Source organism: Perissodus microlepis, chromosome 23, assembly GCF_051167445.1.
Source record: "Perissodus microlepis isolate ML-2025 ecotype Zambia chromosome 23, ASM5116744v1, whole genome shotgun sequence".
Taxonomy (NCBI): domain Eukaryota; kingdom Metazoa; phylum Chordata; class Actinopteri; order Cichliformes; family Cichlidae; genus Perissodus; species Perissodus microlepis.
Genome location: NC_140482.1, coordinates 5,981,723 through 6,004,305, shown reverse-complemented (window position 1 = coordinate 6,004,305; position 22,583 = coordinate 5,981,723). Strand labels below are relative to the sequence as shown.

At 39.6% G+C, this 22,583-nt stretch overlaps 1 protein-coding gene across 3 annotated transcripts in view; it reads left to right on the top strand.

Annotated features, from left to right (window-relative positions):
* Positions 1–21,217, top strand: part of atp11a (ATPase phospholipid transporting 11A) — a 47,162-nt gene extending 25,945 nt beyond the window's left edge. Inside the window, exons 3-32 of one of the 3 annotated variants that reach the window (XM_084920972.1) lie at positions 1,847–1,936; positions 2,559–2,639; positions 2,753–2,860; positions 3,333–3,461; positions 3,754–3,857; positions 4,003–4,050; positions 4,794–4,858; positions 4,983–5,064; positions 6,301–6,451; positions 6,534–6,731; positions 6,837–6,950; positions 8,112–8,171; positions 8,250–8,416; positions 8,552–8,623; positions 8,777–8,850; positions 8,965–9,068; positions 10,267–10,448; positions 11,021–11,272; positions 11,348–11,525; positions 11,628–11,730; positions 12,016–12,161; positions 12,411–12,470; positions 12,550–12,677; positions 13,342–13,477; positions 14,745–14,768; positions 16,194–16,259; positions 16,345–16,448; positions 16,573–16,738; positions 18,235–18,324; positions 19,603–19,714. In XM_084920972.1, the coding sequence (XP_084777098.1) occupies positions 1,847–1,936; positions 2,559–2,639; positions 2,753–2,860; positions 3,333–3,461; positions 3,754–3,857; positions 4,003–4,050; positions 4,794–4,858; positions 4,983–5,064; positions 6,301–6,451; positions 6,534–6,731; positions 6,837–6,950; positions 8,112–8,171; positions 8,250–8,416; positions 8,552–8,623; positions 8,777–8,850; positions 8,965–9,068; positions 10,267–10,448; positions 11,021–11,272; positions 11,348–11,525; positions 11,628–11,730; positions 12,016–12,161; positions 12,411–12,470; positions 12,550–12,677; positions 13,342–13,477; positions 14,745–14,768; positions 16,194–16,259; positions 16,345–16,448; positions 16,573–16,738; positions 18,235–18,312 (3,270 nt within the window). In that variant the 3' untranslated portion in view covers positions 18,313–18,324; positions 19,603–19,714. Of the gene's footprint in view, positions 1–1,846; positions 1,937–2,558; positions 2,640–2,752; positions 2,861–3,332; positions 3,462–3,753; positions 3,858–4,002; positions 4,051–4,793; positions 4,859–4,982; positions 5,065–6,300; positions 6,452–6,533; positions 6,732–6,836; positions 6,951–8,111; positions 8,172–8,249; positions 8,417–8,551; positions 8,624–8,776; positions 8,851–8,964; positions 9,069–10,266; positions 10,449–11,020; positions 11,273–11,347; positions 11,526–11,627; positions 11,731–12,015; positions 12,162–12,410; positions 12,471–12,549; positions 12,678–13,341; positions 13,478–14,744; positions 14,769–16,193; positions 16,260–16,344; positions 16,449–16,572; positions 16,739–18,234; positions 18,325–19,602 lie in introns of all 3 variants that reach the window. The other 2 variants (XM_084920970.1, XM_084920971.1) reach the window with 2 other exon arrangements.
* Positions 21,218–22,583: the final 1,366 nt, after the last annotated feature.

Sequence of the window (22,583 nt, the reverse complement as noted above, 5' to 3'; positions counted from 1 at the left end):
GTACTCCAGCACTATTCATGCTTTGTTTTTAAAGCGTGGGCGACTTCTACTTGGTAATGGGACAAAGACTATTCAGTGAATGAGCTGTTTTTTGGGAAAGAACACTCTGTGCTGTGTTTTAATTTCAGTGATCAGTTTAGGTCCTCCCCAGCTTTTTGAAAATATATATTGTATATTTGTACTGGTATGCTTGATTATACCATTATACCAAACAGCATCAGGGACTGGTAGAACCAGCTGGTATTTATGCTGGTTCCAACTGCTAAGCTGGTCTTGGAGTGGACTTTCTGTTGATTAATTCTGTCCCTCCAGTCTAAATGTCAGCTTGTTATAAACTGAAGCTATGCTGCATGAACATTAATTTTAGTTTTACAAGCTGTAAATGAAAGAAGCCTAGATTTCTGACCTGGATGTAATATTTACATCCAGTCGTAGTATGTAGAAAGATTTTGCTGATATGGTCCAACTGGCATAACTATCTATAACTAAGTCTCACTTACTACAGCACGTTAACCAGGCCTCTCTCTTAACTGTTCATCACAGGTACTTTGAGTGTTTGAGGTTTGAGTTTGTACCAATAAACATTATTTTATATGTTGCCAAGAAAAGCTTCCTCCTGCTGCCTGATTTAAAAAGACAAACAATAAAAGGAAAAAAGGAAAAAACATTTAGTAAACTCTATATTTGTCTGTTTTATAGCATGTGTGTTCATGTGCAAAATTATGATTTCCTACCTATTACACGCAAAAACTACTGCAATTATTACTTTTAGGCTGGACTACTGTAATTCGTTATTATCAGGATGTCCTAAAAACTCCCTGGAAAGTGTTCAGTTAATTCAAAATGCTGCAGCAAGTGTACTGAAAGCGACTAGAAAGATATTATATATAAGATATATTTCTCCTATACTGGCCTATCTTCTCTGGCTCCCTGTTAAATCCAGAGTTAAATTGAAAATCCTGCTCCTCAAATACAAGATCTCACATCTTGAATAATCTGACCCCATCTTATCTTAATGACCTTATAGTACCATATCACCCCATTAGAGCACTTTGCTCTCACACTGCAGGCTTACTTGTTGTTCCTAGAGTATCTAAAAGTAGAATGGGAGGGAGAGCCTTCAGTTTTCAGGCCCCTCTTCTGTGGAACCAGCTTCCAGTTTGGATTCGGGAGACAGACACTATCTCTACTTTTAAGATTAGGCTTAAAACATTCCTTTTTGTTAAAGCATATAGTTAGGGCTGGATCACGTGACCAATGTTCCCTCTAAGCTGAGCGCGTGAGCAATCGTGCACTGCTGACATGGTTTAACCACACAGAAAATCTGTGCTGCGCACAAAAAAAAAAAATCCAGCCTGAATTGGGATTAAAGTAAATACATGTATTTATTTTATTTTGCTGATTTTCTGTGCGCAGAGACTGTGTCAGCAGTGCGCGATTGCTCATGCGCTCAGCTTAGAGGGAACAGTGCACGTGACCCTGAATCCTCCCTTAGTTATGCTGCAATAGGCTGCTGGGGGATTCCCATGATGCATTGAGCATTTTTTCTTCAGTCACCTTTCTCACTATGTGTTAATAGACCTCTCTGCATTGAGTCACTGGTTATTATTAATCTCTGGCTCTCTTTCACACCATGTCTTTTGTCCTGTCTTCCTCCACTTACCCCAACTGGTCACAGCAGCTGACTGGCCCTCTTTGAGAAAGTTCTGCTGGAGGTTTCTTCCTGTTAAAAGGGAGTTTTTCCTTCCCACTGTCGCCAAAGCGCTTGCTCATAGGGAGTCATATGATTGCTTGGGTTTTTTCTGTTGTATTATTGTACGGTCATAAGAAAATTTCTTGTTTTCAGTACACGTTTTGGAACTTCATCCCAAAGAATATGTTTGAGCAGTTCAGGAGAGTCGCCAACTTCTACTTTCTCATCATATTTCTTGTTCAGGTAAAACATTTTCTTGCTCACACTGACTGAACTTCACTACAAGGCTTCTGCAAAGCATGTTCTAAAGATAATTCATATTTTTCCTTAAGGGAGATTTTTCCTTGTGTGCTGTTTATCTAGAGACGTCTGCTTTCTCTTGAATTTAATGGCACTTGCATCAGAAGCATACATTAGAAAAACTCAGCAGAAACATCTCTTTCTATGAATCATTACAGTCAATCAAAGAAATGTTTCACGTAGAAACATATTTTTCTTTATGCTCCATTATTGACATGTGCAGTTCAATATACAGAGAATGGTTTCTACCTTAAATTGCTCAAAGCTGGGAAACACACTAAAACTGTCGTGATAGACCAGAGGAAAAACGTGTATATGGGATTTCAGGGTGAGATGTCACTTTTACTATACTTATTCACCACTGTGAATAAGGGAACAGCTTAAAGTAGCTCCACTTATCATATTTATGTTATGTTTATATTTATGTTTAGTGCCATAAAGCTCAGACATGTTTTATTGCCTACTTACTGCTGTCTGTCATTTCTATATATTCTTCTTCCCCTGAAACCTTTTCTGGCGTTCATTTCTCTCTCTCGCTGTATGTTCATGTGTGCGGTCACTTCAGTTGATTATTGACACTCCCACCAGTCCGGTCACCAGCGGACTGCCACTGTTCTTTGTCATCACAGTCACCGCCATTAAACAGGTGAGTTCACCTAATGTGACTGTTAACAGTAAACACTACACCAGCAGCCACACCTGCAGGCACACATGTTCACTTTTACATCCTCCTCTCTGTCTCCTCTCTCTCTCTCTTAGGGTTATGAGGACTGGTTGAGACACAAAGCAGACAACGCTGTCAACCAGTGTTCTGTCCACGTGGTGCATCACGGCAAAGTGGTCCGCAAACAAAGCCGCAAACTCAGGTGTGTGTGTGTGTGTGTGAAACCAGATAACTCACTCACCCCATCTAACAGAGCTTTGGTGCATTTGTTTTAGTGGCTCACACTGAGGAATTTTCCTGCTACTAAGCTCTCTGTACGTGTGTGTGTGTGTGTGTTTGCCTGCATTTAAAAGCAATTTAGCTTTAAAAGAACTTAGATTGATGTATGTTATGTAACGACATAAGACTGAAATGATATGAGCTTACTGCTGGTAAGTCATTAGGTGTGTTGCATTTGACTGCATTTTCCGTTCAGTGACTGTATTTCTCTACTAAAGTGCTGCTAGGACTCCTCACTGATATGCTCACTTAGGTGGTCAGAGCCAGGAGGGTAGTGGCAAATTAGACCCCGGTGAATTCATTTAAATATGCAAAAGGCTCCAACTGTTGGCTTCAAGGTATCAAGGCCCTGCATGTATTAGAAGTAAACATTTGTTGTCTCGGTCTGTGTGACAGGTTGGAGATGTGGTCTTGGTGAAAGAAGATGAGACTTTTCCCTGTGATCTCATTCTCCTCTCCTCGTCTCGAGATGACGGGACCTGCTTTGTTACTACAGCCAGCCTGGATGGAGAGAGCAGTCACAAGGTGTGCTGGATAAACTTAATCCACTTAAATATGTACTAGATGCATTATGATTTGCTGTGATTTATGTTTTTCTCTGTCCATTCATCCATTCATTCATCTAACTCTTAATCCATTCCCTTATTGCTTTTCTTATTTCCCTTCATCTCCCTTCCGCCCTCTGTCACCATGCCACAACGTGGGTCTTTAATACTTCTCCTCCTGTGTTGCCTTATTACTTACACTCCCATTATCTTTCTCTCTTTTTTCATTTACCCATCCATTTCTTCTGTTTTCCTTCCCTCTTCCAACCTAGACATATTATGCAGTTCAGGAGACCAAAGCTTACAACACAGAGAAAGAGGTGGACACGATCCATGCCACAATAGAATGTGAACAGCCGCAGCCAGACCTGTACAAGTCAGTAACACACACACACACACACACACACACACACACACACACACACACACACACACACACACACACACACACACACACACTTGAACAAAGTGTTCTTGCAAAATAAATGTGCCTTATCTCACTTCTTTTCTTTCCCACACAGATTCGTGGGGCGTATCAACATCTACATGACCAATGAGCCAGTGGCAAGGTAAAATAACACAAAAATATTACACTTTTATATTAAAGATCATTAAAGAAATCAACATATTTCTATTGTATTCACCCATCATTCAAAAATAAAATTCAAAACCATGCAGACATGTATTAAATTTCTTTGATGACAAAGTATGATGCTGCTCAATCTTTCAAAGAAGATTTCGCATTTCTGCAGAATGACGACTTAGTGCGAAGCTTACCTGTTTATCTTAATTAGATTTAATTGAGCACAGCATTAGTTCACCTCAGCTGCAATGCCAGCAGATCAGCTGATAACAATCCAAGCCCCCATCAGCTGATGGCTCACCTGATACACCTCTGCATTCATTTGGCAAATCTCTTATGGAGTACACTACTATTTTTTCTTTCCCTCAGTTGCTGCACTGCTGCTTTGAAACCCACTTTTACTCTGCAGCTGACTTTTTAAGTGCCATATCTGTTGTTCTTGAATTATGCTTTTCCTGTCTCTAGCTTTCTGTATATGTGCATGGAATGGTGGGAAATTCCCAGAACAGAGCCATGCTGCCAGATATAAAGTTCTTCAGATGGAAATGGCATACCTTATTTGCCTCTTACTAGATTCAAGATTCTTTATTTGTCACATGCATAGTTATACAAGTATAACACGCAGTGAAATATAATATAATATAATAATAATAATATTATAATAATAATATTAGATCTTTTTGTTTGTGAAAGAAATACATGATTGTTTATCATCTGGACTGTCTGCAGGCCGTTAGGATCAGAGAACCTGTTGCTCCGAGGAGCCACACTCAAGAACACTGAATATATCTATGGTAATTCTACACAATTAATGATAAATGTTAGAAATTACCTCAACTTTATACTTTTTAATATTCTTTTTTTTTTTAATGTACAGTGCAGCATTTTGAATGAGACTTTTCCTTTTCCCCTCTGTAGCTGTGGTCATCTACACTGGCATGGAAACCAAGATGGCTCTCAATTACCAGTCCAAGTCTCAGAAACGATCTGCAGTGGAAAAGTAAGCTCTTTTCGTTTCCTCCTCTTTCATTTTTATATTATATTATGAATTGTTTCTGAAAGGAGCCTATTAGCAACGATCAGTGCTCTCATGCAAGTTTCACAGTCTTTGGCTGTTTCTGTGCTAACACCAGCTTAGATAATAACTGAAATTTTTCTTACCCGTCCTTAGAGCCATCTGTTCACTTCTCATGTCTTCGTTTATTCATTGAGACTTAAGCGTCTGTGTGTGTCTCTTTGGCTCGCTGCGCTGACTGGATCAATTTTCTTTCCATCTGGCGTAGACAGTGTCTTTGTATCCAGATGTATAAATGAGTGACTGTAGGTGGATTACATTCACACTTGCTCACTGCGTGTGTCTCATTAACTCGTCGGCTCATTGACTCAGCTCAGAGTAAACGTCTTGTCTCAGCTGTTCCCCTTTTCAAGTTTGAATATTCTGACGAGTATACTGAGTTGTTTTCCAAGTTACCTTTTACATGGTGGACTGGGTTGCGAGTTTTTCTGGGTTTTAGTGCTTTTATGTTTTTTAGTTCCTGTTTTTCAAAATCGCCAAATGGCTGACCGGCAGTCAGAAATCTCTTATGGATCGTTTCTAACTCCCTTTCAAACTACTTTCATTTGCACCTGCACACACTTGTGCTTTTTACACTCCCAACCACAGTGGGAAATGGTACCAAAATAGTAGAAATAGTACCAGGGCCCCAAGCTCCGCCCCTTATTTTTTTGTGTTTGCACTCATGAGAACATGTGTTATCACCAAGAGAAAAGAGGGATCAAACACAAGAAACACAATCATAGCAGTTCAGCATGTGATACACGACACTTAAGCACACGCTACACAAAGTCTAAAGCTTAGAACCTGTATATGTGAATTATATAAACATGTGATCTGGAGCCACAAACTGCCATGCTCCATCTCTCCACTTAGTCATATTAAATTCTACTCTGGAGGTTGTGCGTAATCTTTCAGGGAAAGAATAAAGCACACAAGTCATAAAGACAGATCAATGCAGGAAAAATGTAATGAAGTCAATGGAATGTTTTAAGGGAGTACTTAAAGGAGGCACAGACTCCTCCATCCTTGGCAGATAGTTTCCATAATCCGTTTTTTTCCAAATGGGGTTTTCAATCCAAATTTTTGTCCACATTGTTCAAAGCAGATTAATGAAAAACTCATCTATTTATCACTATCATGAAGAAATATGTCACAGAGCTTTAACTTCTCCCTCTGCAGGTCAATGAATGCCTACTTGGTGGTTTACCTGTGCATTCTCATCAGCAAAGCTCTCATCAACACGGCACTAAAATACGTGTGGCAGTCCGACCCCAACAAAGACGAGCCCTTTTACAACCAGAAGACGGAAGTTGAGAGACAGAGACACGTTGTGAGTCTCGAATCCTGGAAAATAAAAATATTTCGATCCCCTCTTTATTGTCTCACACGTTCTTCGTTCTCCTCCTCCTCAGCTAATCAGGGCGTTCACAGACTTTTTGGCCTTCATGGTTCTTTTCAACTACATCATTCCCGTGTCCATGTATGTCACTGTGGAGATGCAGAAGTTCCTGGGCTCCTACTTTATTATGTGGGACGATGAAATGTTTGACGAGGAGCTGGGGGAGAGAGCTGTGGTCAACACATCAGACTTGAATGAGGAACTGGGGCAGGTAGCAAAGTGTACTTTGGGCAGACTAATGAGCAAAGAAACATTACTGTATGGAAAAGTGAGTTAGCGATAAGAATAAAAAACACTTATCCTGCTTTCTTTCCAGGTGGAGTACGTGTTTACAGACAAGACAGGAACGCTAACAGAGAACAACATGGAGTTTATAGAGTGCTGTGTGGATGGACACGTTTATGTACCTCACGCTATCTGTAATGGACAGGTAAAACGTTCAGTCCCACTAGATTGATCTGTTAAGATATTCAGCTTCAGCCATGAACTTTTCTTACTACAAGTCTCATTCATACACAGTCCTACAAGCACTTTCTTTTCTGTGCTTAAGCACTTTGAGCCTGACGTTCACATAATCACACTGCAGTGGATGCACCGGGGGAAACTCAGTTCAGGGTTCAGGTATTTTGTCCAAGGATACTTTGGCATGCAGACTAGAGGAGCGACGGATTGAACCACCAGCCTTCCAATTAGTAGATGTTGTGGGTGTTTCAGTGTATGCATGAAAGAACCACAGTTTGTATGGATGCAGCTTGCTAATAAGACTTGCTGGATAATGTAGTGCATTTCTAAAGATACAAATAAAGGCACTCTAAAGGAGATTCCAAGGGTGGTTCAAAACCATTTTAATGATGCCACGCTACTTCCATCCTTTATATACAGTCTCTTTGGACAAGGTAAAGATGGATCAATGTTTGTGATTGATTCATTTATAGCCATTCATTTATTTACAAAGAGTTCATATTTTTATGTAATGGAGGTGTAAAAATCAAATGACAGAAAGGCAACAGTTTAGGCCTATTTTAGGGTTTTTTTGTTTGTGTGTTTTTTTTTTTTTTAGATCTAATAAAAATCTGTGAGAAGAATGTAACATTCATGCGTTTAGTCATTTCTGTGTTTTCAATGGATTATTACAGATTTCCTGACAATAAAACTCCTGGGCATTGTGCGTTTAGTGTAATCATCTGTGTTCAGTGCTTAATGGTCATACGAGGAAATCAAATTGTGCCTGCAAGTCTTGCTGCTGTTTATTGAGCCATATGTCTATTTATGTTTGCCAAGTAACTGATCATGAGCATTAATTGACAAGTCAGCAGCTCATACAACCTTAAATGTGATGAACAGATGGTCTATTGTAATTTTAGGAGGGATACATTGTTGTGTTGTAATATTATTACAATTTACTCCTTTTAACATAGGACTTCAAACATCAGAGTAAAGGGGTTACTGTCACATAAACATGGACATAGTGCTGTATATGTCAAGCCTTAGAATCAAGCTTTAATACTAAAATGCCATATGTACATATCATCGTAGCCTGTGTTTGATAACCAGTGACCCCCAGAGTGATCTGTGGTCTGTATGTCTGTAGGTGATGCCTGGAGCTGCCGGTATGGACATGATCGACTCATCCCCAGGTCCTGCAGCCAGGGTAAGTGCAGACTCGCTTTGAATGTGCGTGGGTGGTTCGTGCGAATGAGGGTAATCTAGTGTCGGTCGTCCACTGCAGGAGCACGAGGAGCTGTTTTTCCGGGCGTTGTGTTTGTGCCACACGGTGCAGGTGAAAGAGGAGGATACTGTAGATGGGATCAAACATGGCATTCACCAGGGCAAGTCCACTTCCTTCTACATCTCCTCCTCTCCTGACGAGGTTGCACTGGTGGAGGGCATGAAGAGGTGCACACTCACGTTGCACACAATGGCAGTAGTAATCACTGCTGCATTCAGAAGAATTTAGTTTTCCCATTTTTCTATTTCAGTTTTTTGGACATTCATTTTATTCACTCCAATAATGGTTGTTCTGTGCTGCAGGCTCGGTTTCACCTATCTGAGGCTCAAGGACGGTCAGATGGAAATCTTAAATAGGGAGGATGAAGTTGAAAAGTGAGTGTGCCGCTTTAAGCAATGTTATTATTCTCTGTGAACCTTGAAAATGAGATGATTATTGTTATTTTATCTGTTTTTAACTTCTTTAATTGATAGTTGGCTATTATTTTTTCAGTAGTATTTGTGTGATTTTCTTCCTGTTTTTATCAGGTTTGAACTGCTAGAAGTTTTGACATTTGACTCAGTCCGACGGAGGATGAGCGTTATCGTCAGGGCCAGCACTGGTAATGCGCACAAAACTATATATGTATATTCTTTATATTGATTTCTATGTGTCTGTGTTTATCTTTTTCTTTAATCCGATCCTCTTTTTTTTTTCTGTCTATGCGTTTGAGCAGGTGAGGTTTATCTCTTCTGTAAAGGTGCAGACTCCTCTATCTTCCCAAGGGTCATCTCAGGCAAAGTGGATCAGGTCCGAGCTCGAGTGGAGCAAAATGCAGTGGTGAGAGAGCACAAACACACACACACACACACACACATACACACACACACACACGTGCAGGCTCACTCTCATCTTTCTCATATCGTTATAGGCTCATACAATATAACAGGAAGTTGTTTTGTCCTGAAGCATTTCTGAGAATTTCAGAGTTTGTCTGATCGTGGCTCAAGAGTTTGGAGTTCGCCTTGTAATCGGAAGGTTGCCGGTTCGAGCCCCGGCTTGGACAGTCTCGGTCGTTGTGTCCTTGGGCAAGACACTTCACCCGTTGCCTACTGGTGGTGGTCAGAGGGCCCGGTGGCGCCAGTCTCCGGCAGCCTCGCCTTTGTCAGTGCGCCCCAGGGTGGCTGTGGATACAATGTAGCTTGCCATCACCAGTGTGTGAGTGGGTGGATGACTGGATGTGTAAAGCGCTTTGGGGTCCTTAGGGACTAGAAAAGCGCTATTCAAATACAGGCCATTTACCATTATCTAAGTTCTTTGCATGGTTACAGTTTATAACCACATGAGAAGCATCATGTAGTTCCATTAAACTATTTAATTGACCATTCCATTAAGCCTTTAATTGACAAAAGCACAAGTCTGTTTGTTTTTTTTTACATTTTTTATTAACATGTATTTAATAATTGTATCAGCACAGTCTTTCTATCTGTGGGACTGGCGTAGGATTTGGTCAGAAGATGGAAAGAAGCTTTCTTTAAATACTGAACAGAACCATAAGCAGTGATGGGCTCTGCATACTGTTTTCTTTATACACCCACAAAATCCTTGTGGGAAAAGTAGGAAATACTAATAAGTAGACAGATAGTAAGAGAGTGCACCTAGCTAAGCAGTCAACTGCAAAATCTCATAATGACTTCCAAAGTGCAAAAATCAATATTGCAGTCTGAATAAGACTATTTAAAGTTCAGTTTACCCATGAAAATACCACGATAGCTTCGATTTGCATGCAGTAAAAAGCAGACGAGTGACACAAATGTTGCTGTGGTTGCAGCTACAGATAAATCACAGGTTTCTTTGGAAACTGAAAAATATGTGGTGAGTGTTGTACTATTGAGGCTGAATGGGTAGTTGGCATCCACCCACCATACACTCACATTCAGAGGCTGTATTCAGGAAACAGTGTTTTATGTAGATTCGTTTTTATTGAGTCTTAAATATATACCAGCCTAACCTTGTGTGAATCCCTGTTCTCCACCAGGAGGGTTTGAGGACACTTTGTGTTGCCTATCGCTCTCTGAGCCCAGAACAGTACGAGGAGGTTTTCCAACTGCTGAACAGAGCTAAGTTAGCATTACAAGACCGAGACAAACAGCTGGCAGAGGCTTACGACCTCATCGAGAAGGACCTGATACTGCTGGGAGCAACTGCTGTCGAGGACAGGTGCTGAATTTTTTTTGGTATTAAGGACACCTAAATGACAAATTATATCAACATCCTGCACTTTTTTTTCATCAAAGGTTTTCCTGTACAGCTGGTAGCTTGGCAACATAACCACAATTTACATTGCATGTTGTTGTCATTTCAGTTATTTGTCCTTCTAAGTGCAAATTTTACGTGAAATGCCCTTTCAAAAATTACACTTATGCACCTTTTTTTTCCTATAAATGTCTAAACCTCTTCAGCTCAAGTGACTCTTAACATTAGAGTAATTCTGTGTCTGCTGCCATGGACAGTGCTGTCCTAGTTCTGAGTGAACCAAAGTGAGTGAGGGAAAGTGGCAGTTTAACCCTCCAATCGCACACGTGCCACTAAGGCAATTATAGTGCAGGCTTAAAACTACTTGTCAGCCCAGAGGGCGTTTCACCCATCCAGCACAGAGAGGAAATAATCCAAGTGCTGGAGTACTGCACAGTTGAGCTGTTGTTGAATAAAAGGCAAAGAGAAATAAAACAAACCTATTTATTTAATGCAGCTAAAAACATGGCACCTCTTGTTTCTTGGCTGCGTACCAGGCTGCAGGAAAAAGCAGCAGACACCATTGAGTCTCTGCACAAAGCTGGTATAAAGGTGTGGGTGCTGACAGGAGACAAGATGGAGACTGCAGCTGCAACGTGCTATGCCAGCAAGCTGTTTCATCGCAACACCCAAATCCTGGAGCTGACCACCAAACGCACTGAGGAGCAGAGCCTTCACGACGTCCTGTTTGAATTGAGCAGGACGGTCCTTAGGCAGCATGGGGGCATGACCCGGGACACCTTCTCTGAGTGGGTATTATGTTCACAGCATGTGTCATCCTGCAGTTACTCGTATTTGACAGGTTTTGTGTTTTTTTTTCCCAGGCTATCAGGTGATTGCACCGACTATGGTCTGATCATTGACGGAGCTACCCTCTCTGCTGTAATGAGGCCCGGCCAGGAGGGCTCAAACTCAGGGAATTACAAAGAGAAATTCTTGGAAATCTGCCGGAACTGCAGTGCCGTGCTCTGCTGTCGAATGGCGCCACTTCAGAAAGCACAGGTACGAAGGCCATCTGTACTCTGAGTTTGCCGGTGAAACAGATGTTCTCACTCATGTCATTAAGATTCAGATGGACGCTAAGCTGAAATCCACAACCTGCAGATTGTCAAGTTAATCAAAGCCTCGGAGGAGCACCCAATCACGCTGGCCATTGGAGACGGAGCTAATGATGTCAGCATGATCCTGGAGGCCCACGTTGGTATTGGTTAGTATTCTGTCTATTCCTATGCAACATGCCACACTCTGGTAAAGTTTGTTTCCTTCTTAATACAGCTTCAATTTGAAGAAACTATAGAAATTCTTAAAAGCAGTCCCTTGTGTACAGAAGTCAGCAGTTTGTACAGCACCTGCATTCACACAAAATCCTTTTCCACACAAAAACTGTACTTTTGAATTTCCAAAACTAAATTTATGCAGAAGTGTTAAAAATGTTAGAACCATACTATTATCACTGCAATAATACTTTGCCCTGTAAATGGTCACAACGCAGGCATTATGGGTAAGGAGGGTCGTCAGGCAGTGAGGAACAGCGACTACGCCATCCCGAAGTTCAAACACCTCAAGAAGATGCTGCTCGTCCACGGACACTATTACTACATACGCATCTCTGAACTTGTACAATATTTCTTCTACAAGGTAGTCGCCCTGAACATGTTTTGAGTTTACTTCTTTTTAAAACTTTGTATAGTTTTTTAATTTGTTTTAAGATGATTGTAATTGCAGAGTCTTTCTTTAGCCTAAGTGTGCAGGAATGCTTTGTGTGAGATTTAATTTATTAATTTTTTAGTTTATTAATTTTGATATTTTTGATATTTATACTCTATAAAATTAGCGTTCAGCAACAAAAAGACCTGTACACATTTAAATTATTCTTTCTTTTCGCAGAATGTCTGTTTCATTTTCCCCCAGTTCCTCTACCAGTTCTTTTGTGGCTTCTCACAACAGGTGTGCACTCACAAAACTTAAATACCATAAAAACAACAAGAACAAAAATACTAACACGGCTCTCTTTCCCAAACCCCAGCCGCTGTATGACACGGCTTACCTGACTCTCTACAACATCAGCTTCACCTCGCTGCCCATTCTGCTCTACAGTCTCATCGAGCAGCACATAAATATGGACATCCTGAAGAAAGACCCTTGTCTCTACAGGTGGATTTCTGTTTAAGATTGTCATGTCAGAAATGTGTCGTTTAGTAAGACTGCAAATCGACCAGCTGGATCGACTCTAATATCACGTGTTCTTCAGGAACTTGTTCTCATGACATGAAAATTAGAAAAAGAAATTATCTGCATGTTTCAGTAATCCAGTCTTCTGCAGCAGATAATGAACCATCTGTTTTATACAAAGCAGACTACGTGGTAGTTGGATTCTTCCGGAGATGTACTGTAACAAGAACAGTGTTGAATTAAAGTCGTCTAAGCAACAGAAAATATAAATATTTCAATAATTCTTTAGACACTTTATACACTTTAAAATTCTAACAGCCTCCAGGTGCAAAGTAATAGCAGATGATTTGGTGTTTTACTCTGATTAATTTATATTTACATTACAGTTTATTTTACATCCATCATATGGCAGATAACCGCCTTCTTGGATTTGGTTTTGCATGTGTTCAGAGTTTGAAAAGCTACGTTTTTAGCTTTACTCTTAAGTTGTATTCTTCCAAAAAAGAATCAACCTTTCCCACAAACAATGACGCTGTCTGTATCGATGTATATATTATACTATTAGAGACTCATTGGTTGTGAGGCAGGCAGTGTACTGTGGTATTAATCTATAAACATGTGATCTCTGTTCTGTATATCTACACAGAGATATTGCTAAGAACTCTTTGCTGCGGTGGCCCACCTTCATATACTGGACAGTCTTGGGCGTTTATGATGCCATTGTGATGTTCTTTGGTGCTTACTTCCTGTTTGACAACACCACCTTCACCAGCAATGGACAGGTAATAACCTTGTGGCTTTGACAGGCTCTTTAATTGAAACAAGGAGAAAAAGGCCTGGAAAATATTTAAAGTAAAGTTCAAAGTAAAGGAAAAATAGTAACTGGCTATTTTATCTATAGGCTACTTCAGTTTTCCACAAGCTCCATCTGTTTTCTGTTTGTCACCTGACTTTTTAGTCTTCTTGTGGTGTTTGGGGTTTAGTTAGGGAACACAGTGACAGTGTTTTAGGTCTCAGCTTGTTCCTCAACCACTTTTGCTCTGTAAGTTAAAGCAAAATGGATTTACTTTTAAATATGCTGGCTGTACTGTGCTTTGCTGACAGGTTTTAATGGCCTGGCTAATGCCTGACACGTAGCTTATTGTGTTGCTTGCAGAAACTGATCAAGTTGTAGCACAAACTAACATTAAACCTGTAGTGTTAATGGATCTGGTATTATAAATGTATTTTCCTGACACTGCACATTATTTTGTTTGAAAAACATCTGGTAGTTATGAGGTAATTATGGTAATGGTAATGTCAAGTAATTTCTCATAATAATGACCTTGTACTGGATGGTTATTTATTTCACTTGAAAATACAGGTTGTTGGCTGATAAAGTTTGAAGACTATTTTGCCTTTTAGTAAATAATATTTAATGTCAGTTGGATAATTATATATATATATAGATGTTTAAGTAAAATCTGATGACGTGTGGTTTATATCTAAGGCCTGATTTAGACTTCTGCGGGACATCTTTTTAGAGCCCATTTAGAGCCCATAACATAACCTACACAAGTGGCATATGCTGTTGGCAGGATTCACACTCGTGCTGGTGCATTATGTGGTAATTACCATGTGGTCGTGTCCCAGATAAAATACTGGGATTTTTTCCTTCCCACGGAGGTCCACGCCAGGTTACGCCATAGGCTTTAGAGGGGTTTGCGGTTACGCTGCAGGTAACTGCATAGATTTCCCGCTGAAGCATAAATCTCTAGTAAGACACGACAGCATGGCGGGGTTCCCATCATCTTCCTCTCTGTTCTCTATTTGGTTTGTTTAATTTCTCAAGCTGCATTACTCTCCCAGAAACATGTTGAACTGTTTTTGAGTTGCTTGATTTTTGGGTTTTCTTCTTCTTTTTTTGCATCCAATTCTTTTCAATTTTTTTCCTTTCAGCCATAAAACTGTTTATGTTATTATGATTTTCTTCTGGTCACATGCTCTTCTTCTTCCTATCCTCTTACCTTTGTGTTGCTTTTTCTTTTTGCTTCTCTTTCCTCCTCCCAGCTAATGACAACCAACACACAGATGGTAAGCCTGTCGCTGTCTCTCTGTCGTCTCTCCTTAGTTTCACTTCCCTGTTTCGCCACCGTCACACAGCCTGATACAAACTGCTGTTCATCTCATGTCTGGCCCTCAGTGCTTGCTGTAGATACGTCAGCTGTAGGCTTTTCTGTAGTGACTCGCTGTTTCCCAGACCCATGCTCATGTGTCCAGCTGTCAGTGACCAAACACCTTAGTTATACATCCTGTGTGCTTTGTTTGTGGCAGATGTTAGGACTTAAAAGCAGGGCATAAGTGCTCCTGCTTCCATTATGTAACAGTTAGAGATCATTGCCTAAAGCATTACAACTTTTTATAGGATTACTTATAAACACATAACAGAAGTGGTAATATCTTTATCTGACAGGAAGCAAATCTGAAGCTTTTGAAATGTTAGAAAAAGAAAAGGTGAAAGAAAAACATTGAAATGCATCTGATCAATGATAAAAATCATTTTTCTGCCTCATGCGAGTGTTTCTGTAGCGCTACAGTTTATGTTGTAATGTATCTGATAGTAGCTTGTACTATACTTGTACTAACAATGTAAAAATCAGAGCTGCATTTGGAAGCTGCCTCTGAAAAGCTTTTATTTTATCATTTCATGCTCATCATTTTTATTTTTTAACTTTATTTATCATGTTTCACCCAAGGTACCTGTTTTTAGCAGAAGTATAGTGTAGCCCAAGTAGTTAGATGACCTTCAGTGTACCCATACTTTAAATTTTATGATACTAGTTAATTTTTGGTTTTGGGCTTCATCTTATTGCCACAGGCCTGTGAAAAAAAGTAAATTATGCAACAGTCACTTCTCAGTTATGGTGTGCTAGAATCACTATGTTCTCCATGTACCTCTTAATATGACACCTCAGAATAATTACAATAAAGGGAAAATATGCCAGTTTTAGTGCTGCACAAAATGCTGAAGGAGCTCATTGTCGTAAGTTGTAGTGAAGAGGCTGCCCTGCATCGTGGTGGTCTTAAATGTGCACGATGACTTTTTTAGTGTTCATGTAAAAGGGTTTCACTCACAGAAGAGACTGATAGGAATATTCAACTATACAATCACATCATCCTCCTGTTTTCCATCCATCAGTCATCTGATAACCAGCTCCTCACCTGAATGTTGCTACCTGAGCACCCTGCCATCTGTTTGATTGATTGATTCCTTACTTGAATATGTCAACTTTTACCTCATAGCCTAGTCATGTCATCCGAAAAGCATGTTAACGCAGGTGTGCTGAGCATTTAAGTACTGAATAAGCATAAGTCAAATTATTTACTTTAACAGTTGCTTAGAATCTGTTCACATCAAACATACAATAAAATAAAAAAAACAAAAAAACAAGAAGTTGAAAGTGTTTCATGCACAAATCTCCTGATCAATAACAGCAGCTGCTTTTTTACCTTCTGCAGATGTTTGGAAACTGGACATTTGGGACACTCGTCTTCACTGTGCTAGTCTTCACTGTTACATTCAAGGTAACCACACAGACACATCAGAACATCACAGAAACACCCAGGCAAGTCTGGCTCCAGTCTCACTTCCATCGTCTCTGTGTCGTAGCTGGCCCTAGATACTCATTACTGGACTTGGATCAATCATTTCGTTATCTGGGGCTCACTGATCTTCTTTGTGGTATTCTCCCTGCTGTGGGGCGGAATCATCTGGTATGATTAAAGAAATATTTTTGTATTTAAATGTTTACTTGATGTAAAACTGTGTCAGTCAGAGTGACGTTTTATTAGATGTTTTATTGCATTTGTTTTCATGCAGTCCTTTCCTCTCTTACAGGCCATTCCTCAACTACCAGAGGATGTACTATGTGTTCATGCAGATGCTGTCCAGTGGCCCAGCCTGGCTCAGTATAATCCTTTTGATAACAGCCAGTCTGTTGCCAGATGTGGTGAAGAAGGTCATATGGAGGACACTGTGGCCCACCACTACTGAGCGCATACAGGTGGGCAGAAATGCTTGCAGAAATAGAGTAATTGCATAAAAAAGACTAATCTTTTTTAAAGTATTATGGATATTTTGGAATAATTGCAGTAATGCAAGAAGACTGATGACCACACATCCCGTAAATATTTTGCTTCCTGCCAAAGTAGGACGTGTTACTTCATTTGTTCTTCAATAAATGTCGCTGCTTCTTTTCTACATGAATATTAATAATGAAAAATGCAAGAAAGCTCAGTTTACACAGGTCAAACAGCGCCCCCTGCCTTTTGCAAGGCAGAAATCAATTTTGTATATTTACCTTCAAGCTACCTGTGTTTACTGTTTATTATTCACTGGGATGTTTCAGTTCCTGACATGTCGAACTGACAATTGTGGGTCAGCAGAGGTATGCAGGGTGTGGCTACTTACCTGCTTTGGTAGTTAAGCCTCTGTGTCTGTGTGCAGGGCTCCTTTAATTTTTAAGACGAGTGCGCACAATAGTGTGTATTTTTTTTAGCGGCTAACACTCAGAGTTCTGTGTTTTATTAATGGAGAATAAGAACAGTGTCCTCTGCTGAACCAGGAGTGCCTCTAAAGGCATTAATTGTTAATGTGTTGCAGTGTGGAAATGTGCATTAGAGTTTCATAAACAGTGTATAAAAGAAGGAAAATTGCAAACAAAACTTTATTTCCAGAGCAGTTTTGAAAATGAACAGTAAATAATGCTGCACAGTAAGAAGAAAGAAGGAAAGATGGGATAAAAAAAACATCCTGCTTATGTAAAAAAGAGAATAAACTCAAAGCTATGGACTGATTTCAACTCTGAGGCGCTGAAAGAGCAGCGTTAACAGCAGTTATTTATCTGATGCAAAATGATTCATCAGGACTGAAAGATTGGACCAGAAAAACATGATTAGGTGTATAAACACTGACATGTGGCTCAGAAATAATGAATGGCAGAAGGCATTCATTAGCAGCAAAATACTGAAATATTCAGTATTCCACTGAAAGTTGACAGAAGAAATTATAGCCATAAAAAAATAAGACGATATAATGATACATAATATATGAAGCACTGGGATCCAGTTACAGTGGAGTTACTGAAAAACACAACACAAATGTTTTTGTATGAGTAGGTGCATTGTATGGATAGCACTAGATGAGTGATGTCAGCCTTTCTGGGAAGGCTGCAGTGTAGTCTGCTTCACTTCCTTTTCCTACAGATACTAATTATTTCTCCCTCTACATCCCAAACTCCTTTTCCTATAACCTCCCTGATAACTGTGGTTGTGGAGAGCTAATAACCATCACCAAAGACTTTCCAGTATGATCCAGTCTCTCCTGAGAAGCCTAAGAAGAATGTTTACATGCTGCTGTCTATCTCATAAACTGATCATGTGGCATTTTGGAAGATCTGACATGTTTCTTTCCCAGCTGTAACTCTTCCCTGCCTTTGTTCACCCCTCCTGATCTCTTGCTTCCTCCTCCTTCTCCCTCTGTGGTTCTCCTCCCTGGCAGACTAAGCGTCGGTGCCTTGCCTCCGAGCCTTCCACCATCTTTATGCTGTCTCAGACCTCCAGCAGAATCAGTTTCTAACCCAGCCCTTCTGTAGGTGACCCTCAGCCTTTCCTACTGTCTCGTCTTTCTCTTTATTTTCCTTTCAGTCTGTATCCTGTTACTTTGTCATTTCCACTGTTTTGCATGAAGTTACAGTCTTATCTGACTGCATGCCTGTGCATCTACATCTTGATTCAGTGTGGCCTTAATCATCTTTTGTTTTAGAAACCACTCTTACTTTGATGCTTCAATTTTGAGTCCGTATTGTAGATGTGTTTGTCTTCAAATGTGTGTGTGTGTATTTGCAGCAAGGGAGAGATAATAAAAGGTATGAGAGGGCCCTGGCCTACATGAGCTCTGATTCCTTGTTGATGGAGTAGCTGTCATAGAAGCCTACAGGGCTTCAGCACGGTAAAATGCACACGTTGCTGCTGTGTGATGGTGGGTTAACTGGTGTGGTGTGCGGTTTGACTTTGGGTTGTTGTACTTGACTAACACAAGGGTTGGAGTGTGTGCTTTATTTGTATGAAGGTCCTAAAAGCTCAACCATTTTCTCCAGGTATTTCAACTGACTTTACTTCCAGCTGGGTGATTTCTCACATGGAGCTTTAGCACCATCTAGTGGTATAATGTGTTGCTGCAGAGACAGAAAAGTAATATTGCAGAGGAAATGAACGCATGTTTAGCTTTTTGTTGACATTTGCATGTTTTTGGTGTTTATGATTTATTATTTTTTTGTTGCTCTTAACATGCTTGCTTTTGTACCTGAACAGAATGGATGGAAAATTTAACCTCACAGCTGGCAAATTAAACTAAAGGAAATGAAATACTTTATTAATTTAAAACCAACTGAAGCTTGAGGATGTAGCATTGTGCCCAGGATCAGGTGCCTGCAGTATGCAGATGTATTCCTATTTGTTAGTGTTAGGTAATAAATATATAATCTTAAAGGCTTATATGCTGATTATATTGGTTTATATAAGAGAGGCCCAGACATAGTTATAATGAGCATTAATAAGTTGCTCTAAGAGCACATAGTGCTCATTGCTCCCATTAAGCCTTGGGGGCATTGATGGGGTTGATGGCTATCAGGTGAAGAGTCCTGGTTTACAGGCAGTTTTGTAGTTCAGGACCTCACAGAGGCATTGTTACAGGATGGAGACTTGACTCCACTAAGTCACATGCTATCTGTTCAAACTATGGCCAGCTGCGACGTGTTACCACCTTCTTCTTTTGCATTACTCCACAAGTACCATGTTTTATTCTTTACTTTCTCTGAACTTTCTCTTCCTCCTTGTCCCCTTTTCCTCCCTTTGTACCCTCATACAGAATGCAGATAAACTCTACAAAGGCCAGCTGTCTGAGTTCACCCCCTTGGCTTCCCTCCACGCTCCGTCTAAGGGTAGCAGCCACCGGCGAGGCTCAGAAAACCAAAGGAACCCTCGAAGGTCTGAACCCTTTACCAAGAAAGTCATGTTCACACGCTGGCAAAAAGCGCCAGACTACTGCACCTTCACCCCCCTCCTCCGGTTTGCTGATAGCTCCCGCCATTCAAGGCAGGGGTACAATTACAGCGGGGCCGGGCCTGAGACCTCAGTCTAATTTATTTCTTTTTCTCCGGGGTATTTTTTTTTTTAAATCTTATATTCTAATATCAGAAACAATGTCATCCACATGGAGTTACTCAGATAAATTGGTGGAAAGCAAACTTGGAGCTTACTTACTTACTTCGACGTTACTGAGTTGGAGTAAAATAATAAACAGTTGAGGAGACTGCAATGCTAAGTGACCTTCATAATTTCTGTCAAGTTAGCAGCCAAGTGTGGCGCAAAGCACTATTGGACGGCTCTGGAGTGGACCCCGTCGGCAGGGCCTGGATCGCTGCCACAACGTGCAAAGGGCTTAGTGTAATGATGTCACAGCAAACAAACTGACTCGAGCTTGTGTTTCACATGAAAAATATGTGCACTGGCCCTTTACGCCTGCCTGCCTTTGATGGTAGCTGAAGTGTACTTTACTCTGATTATTAGGGTGTTTTAATGGCTATTGTGATAATCATGCTGATGTTCTATGACCGGAATGATGATAATGAGGACGACTGTAGACGTGCTCGAGCTAGCTTAAGCTTTCTGTGATCAAACATTTTCTTGTCTTCAGTCGCTGCCATCTGTCTTTATTCCCTTCTGTCTGTTTTGCCTCTTTTTAGGACTAACTGGTGTTGCCTGTGTGCAAACATGTTATCCAGAAACACTGCTTAGGACTCTGGGATCAGAAACTGCATCATTGTAAGGAGGGTTGTAGTAGAGGGAAGAATAAATGTTGAAAAATTAGTCTATGGAGCCCGGAAGTAGCCGTATAGGGGAATTAAATCATTTTATATCGGGATGAGATACAATTTTTGCTTAATTTCTGATTCATTTGTGCAAACAATACAGCAAGCTGATTGTCCTAACTTTGATTAGATGGCAAACGGTGGTCAAGTCAGTTAATAATGACAGAAAAGCGTAGCTCATGGTGCTTTCTGTGTCACAATATGTCTGGTTTAAAAACGTGTGGGAGCTTTGAAAGCTCTTAAACTAGCTCACCCTTAACAACAAAACACAGGAAAGCCTCTTGGCTGTCATAAACATGAAGCAATAATTTAGAGTAAAATGATCTTGAAATAGAAAAAGAAAAACAAAGGTTCATTTATTTAAATAATTTGTCATTAAGAAATATATGCTGGTGACAATTTAACAGTTTACTTAAATAACAAAAATACATGGAAAATTTACATGTAATCTGATTACTTAAAGTCAGTATTTTGAGTATGATTATGTTTTTTAAATGTAAGCTGAAATGCAACAAGTGCAAATATTGTAGGCAAATTACAATTTTTCACATTTTGTTTTTATCCTGTTTCCATGGTAATTTGTTACTTTGATAGTAAAATTGAAACACTTGATTATATATATATATATATATATATATATATATATATATATATATATATATATATATATATATATATATATATATATATATATATAGTAAAATTGAAACACTTGATTATATGTATATATATATATATATATATATATATAATAGTTACATTTTGTTTTATAAAGTGAACAAAAGCAGTGTTTAAGTCGATACCAAAGCCAACATGTATGCATTGAGATCATCATCATACTGTACAGCACATAGGGTGTAAATACAGAGAATGCAAACGGCACAAATAGCCCAAAACATGGGAATGAGTCATATTGCACGTACGCATCTCATTGGCTACTCCTGGGCTCCAATAGCAGAGTCAGTAGGAGTTGGTCTTTGTGAACAATTATTGTTTTATCATGTCATACAGCCAACATTTAAACTTTCAGAGTCACATTTAGGTAGCTTAGAGCTTTGGTGTGTTAGAAGTTTGCGTGCGTATCTGTGTGTGCTGATAGAAAACTGTGTGTGTATCTGTTAATCTCCATCTGTCCTATCATCTTGAACATAGATTGTAAACTTACCTTATCTTTAGATGGCTAAATGTCTTGTAGTAGAACACAGAGGAACTGCTTGTGTGACCGCTACCTGGCTGTTTCTTATTGCCTTAATGTCGTCTTGTAAACTCTGCTGTATTTTTCACTGATATCATTTACCAAAGAAACAGCAGGTAATGCTTTATGACCACCTTTAGATAATAGCTGGTTGCTTGTATTTACTTTGATTGAAGCACTTTAAAATTATATATATTTCTCCTTTTAATATAATTCACTCAAAGTGCCCCAAATGGTTTGATGCCTTAAATAAATATCAAATCATTGATAATGTATTAAATTATGAAACAAACAGCCGGCACAACCAATTCAAAGAAAAAAAGGAATCGAGATAGAAACACTTTTTTTTTTTACATTGGCCGTGAGAGGACCTTTAACTGACCAGTAACACAGCAAAGTGCCCTCTCATATTCTGTGTACAGTAGAAAATGGCAGAATAAGTATATATGGGGTTTTATTAAGTGCAAAAAAAAAAAATTGCATGTACAAAAAATATGAAAAAAAATCTATTTTAATAATGTGACAGAGAAGCGAGCGTCTTAATATCCTTTCATACTCATTTTCCACCTCATCTCAATAGAATAAGATGCTTTTTAGCTCTGCAGATCAGGTTGATTGTAGCATCTAACAGTTTAGTGCTCCCGCCCTTAAAAGCCTTATAACGGTGTTAGAGAAATCTAATGAGATTCTCCAGCTTAAAAAAAAGGGCCTTTACAGTGCGCTCTTTGAATTCTGTCTCACACTTTCCTGTTTCAACTCGTACCCTCTGTCTCTCTCCTTCTA